The 7,167-nt window shown below is 65.4% G+C and overlaps 1 protein-coding gene across 2 annotated transcripts; it reads right to left on the bottom strand.

The window, feature by feature from the left end:
* Nucleotides 1–368: 368 nt before the first annotated feature.
* Nucleotides 369–6,994, bottom strand: ANKRD35 (ankyrin repeat domain 35). 2 transcript variants are annotated; one of them, XM_052796534.1, is made up of 14 exons: nucleotides 6,371–6,992; nucleotides 5,197–5,327; nucleotides 5,009–5,097; nucleotides 4,657–4,721; nucleotides 4,228–4,285; nucleotides 4,027–4,097; nucleotides 3,838–3,944; nucleotides 3,287–3,450; nucleotides 2,253–3,172; nucleotides 1,767–2,195; nucleotides 1,596–1,721; nucleotides 781–870; nucleotides 644–709; nucleotides 369–485 (listed from the first exon to the last, which is right to left on the bottom strand). In XM_052796534.1, the coding sequence occupies exons 1-14, from the start codon at nucleotides 6,407–6,409 to the stop codon at nucleotides 426–428; spliced, it is 2,415 nt and encodes an 804-aa protein (XP_052652494.1). In that variant the 5' UTR covers nucleotides 6,410–6,992; the 3' UTR covers nucleotides 369–425. The 2 variants fall into 2 exon arrangements, with proteins under 2 accessions (XP_052652494.1, XP_052652492.1); XM_052796532.1 differs by lacking the exons at nucleotides 369–485; nucleotides 644–709; nucleotides 781–870 and having other exon boundaries at nucleotides 880–3,172; nucleotides 6,371–6,994.
* Nucleotides 6,995–7,167: the final 173 nt, after the last annotated feature.

Here is a 7,167-nt window from a genome sequence, read left to right as displayed (position 1 = left end):
GGTCCAGTATGGGACTGGTGCTATATGGGGCTGGTGCTGTATGGGACTGGTCCTGTATGGGACTGGTCCTATATGGGACTGGTGCTACATGGTACTTGTCCAGTATGGGACTGGTGCTGTATGGGGCTGGTGCTGTATAAGACGGGTCCAGTATGGGACTGGTGCTGTACAGTCCTGGCCCGCAGTCTGTCCAGCACCAGTCTCTAGTCCTGGCCTGGGACGGGGACTGACCGGCGCTGTGAGCCCTTCCGGGGTGTCACACCCCATCTCCCACCAACCCCCCAGCTGGGACCCCCCACCTCACCCCTCCCCGCAGTGAATCCAGCACACCCAGATGCAGACGGGGACACGGGATGGGGGGGACACGCGGCTTTTCCAGTTTAATGGCTTGGGGGGAGTGATGGGACTGGCACCGATCCTGCCCGTCACTCCTCCATCCGCAGGATCCGCATCAGCATGGCGTGGACCCCCTCATCCATGAACCCCTGTGGGGAGGAGAGCTTTGCTGTGAGCCCGGATCCGGCCTCCCCTAGGTGACCCAAATTTGGTGCCAGACTCCAAATTTGTATTGTCCAGCATTGCATCCAAAATCGTCCCCCCCCTCCCCATGTCACCCCAAAATGAGGGGGACATGGGATCCCACCTGGGCAGCGTTGAGCAGGTGGGTCCTATAGACTGCTACGATGTCCCGGTGGTTTTTCTGCTGGACCTGGGGAGGAGAAGAAGAAGGTGGGAAGGGTGACAAGGTGACAGCGGGTGACGCCAGGTGCTGGCACCCACCTCCAGCTGGAGCTGGAGCCGGGCGCTCTGGCCACGAAGCCCCAGCACCTCCGCCGACAGCTTCTCAGTCTCTGCCAGCAGCTTCTTCATCTGGGGATGGGTACCGGTGGGGGGGGGGCAAAGTCGCGGTGCTGATGGGGACCAGCCACTCCCCATCACACCCCGGGGTTGTCCCCTTGGTTCCCATCTGCTCCCCTCCCAGATTTGGCTGGGAGATGGACTCAAGTGGGAAGAATCTCACGGTTGCCCCAGAGGTCCTGGGCAGCCCCCAGCCCCCCAAACCCGGCTCCCCCGGGGACACCGGGCTGGTGAAACGCTGGGGTGGGGGTGAGGGGTGATGGGCGGGGAGTGATGGGAGGGAGACAGTGATGGGAAGGGGATGGTGATGGGGATGGTGATGGGGACAGTGATGGGAAGGAGATGGCAACAGGGACAGCAACGGGAAGGGGATGATGATGGGAAGAGGATGGTGATGGGGACAGCAATGGGAAGGTGACAGTGATGGGGACAGTGATGGGAAGGGGACAGTGATGGGAACAGTGACAGGAAGAGGATGTCGATGGGAAGGGGATGGTGATGATGGGGACGGTGATGGGGACAGCAACAGGGATGGTGATGGGAAGGAGATGGCGATGGGAAGGAAATGGCAATGGGGACAGCAATGGGAAGGGGATGGTGATGGGAAGGGGACGGTGATGATGGGGACAGCGATGGGAAGAGGACATCGACAAGAAGGGTACAGTGATGATGGGGACGGTGATGGGAAGGGGCCCCTGTCCCCGCCAGCCTATGTCCCAGGCCCTCCCGGTCCTTACCTTCCCCTCCTTGTCCCGGCAGGCCCTGGAGAGCTCGCCCGCCCTCGCCCGCAGGCTCCCCATGCTCCGCTCCAGCCCCTCGGCCTTCTCCCGCAGCTCCCGTGCCTCCTGCTCCCGCTCAGCTGCCTGGGCCACTGCTGCCTCCTTCGCCCGCTTTTCCTCTGCCGCCGCCACCCGCCAGCGCTCGGCCTCGGCCCCCGGCTGCTCCCGCTGCTCCCCAAGGAACGCCCAGCCACGCAGGGTGGCGGCGGTGCCGGCAAGCTGCTCCAGCAGCCATGGCACGCGGGGACGTGATGCCGTCCCCAGCTCCTTGACCAGTTGACCCAGTGCATCCTCCAGCTCGCCCAGTAGCCCAGCCCCACCATCCCCATCGCTATGGGGAGCTCCTTCACCAAGGGTACCCTCACCCTCCATCTCTGCAACGAGTTGCAAGGCCTCATGCTGGGACCTCACCAGCCCATCCAGCTTGAGGTGCAGCTCCCGCAGGATGCCGGCACTGGCATCACTGGCTGCCTCCTGCACCTGCTTGCCCACCCCATCCTGCAGCACCGCCAGCTCCCACCGCTGCCCTGCCAACCTCCACCGCAGCCTCGCCGCCTCCTCCCTCTCGGCCGCCAGCGCCCGGGCCAGGGCGGCTGCTCCGGCACCTTCTGCCACCGGTTCAGCATCGGGGTCCTGCTCCCGCAGCCCCCGCAGCTCCTCCTGCAGCCGCTCCCGCTCGCGGCCCAGCCGGGCCAGCTCCCCCAGGAGCATCCCGTTGCTCTCCTTCAGCTCCAGCATCTCCTTCTCCAAGTTCCCACCCTCCCTCGGCAGCTCCTCTTGGCTCTTCCCACCTGGAGCCGGCTCCGTGCTGTTCACCGGGCACTGGCAAGGTGCCATTCTGGCAAGCGGCCGCACCGGCTCCCGCTGGAGATTTTCCAGGAGGGCGCGGGATCCCTGAAGCATCTTGGCGTGGGTCTCATCGGCGCGGCTCAGGGTCTGCTCCAGCCCCACCACCATTTTCTCCCAAGCCGCCAAGCTCCTCCGGACGGCGTCGGCCGACACCACCTCATAGTGCAGTTTGCTCCGCAGGGCTTCCTCCACCTCCTTCCGCAGCCCCTTGCTCCGGGTGAAGGCACTCGCCTTCGCTGCCCGCATCTTGGTACACTCGTCCCCCAGCCAGGTCAGGAACGGGGCCAGCACCAGCACTCCATCATCGCCATCAAGCTGTGCCATGGTTTGGTGTCCTCCATCCCCCTCGGCCAGCATCCTCTTCCTCAGCTCCCCCATGTGCTGGGCCAGGAGAGTCAGGCAGGCACCATCCTCATCCTTGGTCCCATCCCTGGCTTTGCACCCAGGCAGGAGCCGTGCCAAGTCCCGCACCTGCTGCCAGATGCTGGCGGCGGTGGCCGCCAGCCGCTGGCATTCCCGCGTCTTCCTCGCCAGACGCGCCTGCAGCTGCTGCACCCGCCAGGCATCGGACCCGTCCTGCTGCTCTTCATCCTCCTCATCCTCCTTCTCACTGTCGCTGCCCAGGGTCCCCTCTTCCTGGCTTCCCACCTGTGGCGCAGGGTCCCCAGCACAGCCAGCACCATTCTCTGCCAGGAGGAAAAGAAACAATCCCCTTTTTCACTTTTTTCCCCCTAAAATAAGCAACCAGGCAAGGCCGTATGGGTGATGGTAGGTGGGAGCGATAGCGGGTGGGGACTCACCTCTCCCCCCACCGTGGGCGCTGCGCAGGAGCTGCTGGAGCACGCGGCTGGGGGTCTGCCCGGTGTAGTGCCAGCAGTCCTCATCCCCCACGACTGCCCCATGGCTCAGCAGCAGCTCAGCCGACTCCAGGCTGCGGTGCTCGCAGGCCAGTGTCAGGGCGGTCCTGTGGGAACGGTGGCATGGTGGCACAGTGCATGATGGCATGGTGTGGCACGGTGCCATGGGTGCACAGAGACACAGTGACATGATGGCATGGTGGCACAGTGGCACAGTGGCATGACGGCATGGTGACACAATGGCACAGATCCCTCCCCACCCCATTCCCCCCTCTCCCTGGAGACTGGTCTCCAAAGCCATGACTTTCCATGGACACCTGGGTCCCCTGGGGGCAGGGGACAGCACGGGAGCTGCCTTTGCATGGGGCATCTCCAGCATCCCCATGGAGCAGAGCCATCAAGCCATCGCCCCAGGCATGGGGGCAGAGCAGAGAGCCCCTTCCCATCACCCCCAATTGTCCTACAAGTGTCCCCCTGTCCCCACGGCCACTCACTTCTTGTCCTTGTCAGTCAGGTTGGGGTCGGCCCCTCGCTGCAGGAGCTGGGCACAGATGGCAGCGTGGTTCCCCCGCGCTGCCAGCATCAGGGGGGTCTGCCCATGCTGGGGGGGGGACGTGAGGTGCCTGTCAGCCCCCACCGTCCCCTGCCACCCCCTGCCACCTCCCACCATGGTCCCCACTCACAGCGTCAGTGGCGTCCAGGAGGGCCTCATGGTCACAGAGCAGCAGCACGCTGGAGGCACAGCCCGAGGAGGCTGCAGGGGGGCCATGTCAGCACAGGCGGATGGCTCTCTTTGGGGGGGGGAACCAGATGGGCCTCCCCCATATAAGCCTTCAGTGCTACCCTGCCCATCCCAGCTTGGTTTGGGGACCCCCAGCACTCACCAGCCCAGTGCAGGGGGGTTCGGTTCTGCCCATCCACATGGCTCTCGTTGGCACCATACTGGGGGGGCATGACAGTGGGCAGAGACCCTCCCCGAGCTGGGGACAGGACCTGGAGTCCTGCCCTGCCCCTCCCCAGCCCTATTCCCATCCTCATCCTCTCCCCTGCCTCCACCCCGTCCCCATCCCCATGCCTGTCCTTGTCCCCATCCTTATTCCTATCACCATCCCCAGCTCCATCCCCCTCTGCATCCCTGTCCCCATCCCCATCCTTATTCCTATCGCCATCCCCAGCTCCATCCGCATCCCCCTCTGCATCCCTGTCCCCATCCCTGTCCCCGTCCCCGGCTCCATCCTCATATTCCTCTGCATCACCATCCCCATCCTTGTCCCTGTCCCTGTCCTTGTCCCCGTCCCCAGCAGGGCCTGTACCTGCAGCAGGACCTTGACGCACTGGGGCTGGCAGGCAATGGTGGCCAGATGCAGAGCGGTGCTGCCTGCAAGAGACCTGCGGGCTGGGCACCGGCAGCCGAGGGGGACACGGGGGACCCGGCCACCAGGGATACCTCCCCTCCCAGGGGACATCTCGCCTTGGGGACATCTTGCCCCGGCATGGCAGGACAGGCTGTTGCCCTGGGCCTCAGTGCCTTGGGGTGCAGGTCTATGCTCAGCCCTTTGCCATCACCCGGAGGGGACACAGGGACCGGACCCTGTCCTGACTCAGACTTGGCTGTGTCCCCCCTCCCGCACGCCAGGAGGTGTCCCCATGGTGTCCACCACTTACCGTCATCATTTTTCTCGTTAATGGGGGCCCCGTGGGCCAGCAGCAGCGTCAGGCACTCGGTGAGACCCTTGGATGCAGCCAGGTGGAAGCTGGACGAGGGCGAGAGGTGGCTGCCACCGAGGTCCCCATCCACCACCCCACCACCCCAGGGACCCCCGTGTCCCCCCCCCCACCCGGGGTTGACATACGCAGATTGCCCCATGGCGTTGAGCTTGGCGGGCCGGGCTGTTTTGCGGGAGGCGAGGGCGGACACCCTGCCCACGTCGCCCTTCTCCACCGCTTCCAAAAGCTTCTGGTCCTGCTTGTTCCAGCTCTCAACCTGGGGGTGGGGGGGGCAAGCAGCTCCAGGGGGAGGCTGCAGGGATGGGACCCCCCGCCCTGCCCCACCGAGCGGCAAGGGGAAACTGAGGCACAGGTTCTCCAGGCAGAAGGGCCGCGGCAGAGGCTGCGCTTTGGGGCTGACCCCTCTTTTGGGACATGCCCCCGCACCAAGTGCCTCCCCCTGCAACGGTGCGGAGCTGTGCCTCAGTTTCCCCACTTGTTGGAGTGCTCCATCAGGGATGGGGCACTGGGGACCCCAAATCCTCACAGAGCCCGGCCCTGGTCACCAGCCGGGGAAGGTGAGGCAAGGCAGGCGAGCATGTACCTGCATGTGCCTGCCCAGCTGGTTTGTCGGGCTGCCGCTGTGCCGGGCTCCACCACGGTGCGGGGCGTGGGTGGGCACCGGGACCAAGCACTGGGACCAGGACCAGGGCCCGGGCTGGGTGTCGGGACCCACAGCGGGGCCAGATCTGGGGGTAAGCACCGGGGCCAGGATCGCAGCTGAGCATCGGGGCATCAGGGTCGGGATTGCAGCCGCCATCGGAGCCGAGACTGGGGTTGGGATTGGGGTCGGGATTGCAGCCAGCATCGGGGTTGGGATTGGGGTCGGGATTGCAGCCAGCATCTGGGACAGCGTCAGAGCCAAGACTGGGGTTGGGATTGCAGCTGGCATTGGGGTCGGGATTGGGGTCAGGACTGCAGCCAGCATCGGGGTCGGGATTGCAGCTGGCATCGGGGTTGGGATTGGGGTCAGGATTGCAGCTGGCATCGGAGCAGGACCGGCACTGAGCACCATGGCTGAATGGGGTTTGGGACGGGACACGTGGGGCCGGCTGGCAACAGGGGGGCCGCAGCATCCCCTCACCCCAAATGTGGCTGCAGCCCCCACCCAGACCCACCCGGGCACCATGACAGCACCCGTGGGCGCTTGCAGGGCACCAAGGCTGGGTGTTACCCCCATCCACGGGGGTGAGAAGGGGGTCCCCAACCCTGGGACAGGCTGGGGTCCCCATCCCGGCGTGGGGGGGGGCCAGGACTCACCGCCACCTGTGAGCTGGAGCAGGAGAACATCCGCTTCATGGTGGCAGGGGGGAGGACTCCCCAGGACCCCCTACCCCCCGCCAGGCCGGGGCGGGTGCGGGTGCTGGAGCATCAGAGGCGCGTGGGTGCGGGCGCCTTGGGTGCACGTCCTCCGCCCCGTCGCCTCCCCACGCCCGGGGCTGGCTCGCACCCAGCCCAGACTTGTCCCGTCACCTCCCCGGGGACCTCCTGCTCGCCGTCTTCCCCGTGAGAGCCAGGAAACCCGTCCCCACCACCCCCTTCCCCAGCCCCGGGCACCCCAGTCATGGGTGCCCATCACCCTGGCGTCAGGCACCGTGCAAAGAGCAGCCGGCTGACAACGGACATGGTCAGCTCACCCCGAGGGGACAACACAGGGACAGGCTGGGGGACAGACACCCGCCACTGTTCTCCCACCGCGGGGCACGGGGACACTGATGGATGCAGGTGTGGGCTAGAGACCTGACGCACTCGCTGCACGGCTAAGACCCCACGCACTCACTGCACGCCACGACTGCAGCACTCCGGCCTCTCGCTTCATGTCCCTGCTGTCCCCACGTCGGGTGCCTGGATCCGGCCCTGCCCGCAGCCCACCTCCTCCCCTCTGGGCTCTGCCCCCTGCCCCCCCCAGCCCCCACCTACACACTTTGGGTCCAAACTGGTCTTTTTAATTATTTTCCAATTTTTTTTTCTTTTTATTTTTTTTTCCTTCTTTTTTTTTATAGTTAAACCAAGGGGAACCAACCAACCGATTAAAACTGTCCCAGCCCCTTCCCTGG

Source organism: Harpia harpyja, chromosome 9 (assembly GCF_026419915.1).
Source record: "Harpia harpyja isolate bHarHar1 chromosome 9, bHarHar1 primary haplotype, whole genome shotgun sequence".
Taxonomy (NCBI): domain Eukaryota; kingdom Metazoa; phylum Chordata; class Aves; order Accipitriformes; family Accipitridae; genus Harpia; species Harpia harpyja.
Note: the sequence above shows the minus strand (reverse complement) of the source record. Positions and strands in the feature narration are given on the sequence as shown.

Excerpts from the sequence above, each read along its gene's own strand:
- ANKRD35 (XM_052796532.1), bottom strand. The coding sequence starts at position 6,409 with ATGAAGCGGATGTTCTCCTGCTCCAGCTCACAGGTGGCG. Across the intron at positions 5,328-6,370 it reads GCTCCAGCTCACAGGTGGCG|GTTGAGAGCTGGAACAAGCA; the intron begins GTGAGTCCTGGC and ends CCCCACCCCCAG. Across the intron at positions 3,451-3,837 it reads CTGACTGACAAGGACAAGAA|GACCGCCCTGACACTGGCCT; the intron begins GTGAGTGGCCGT and ends CCGTTCCCACAG.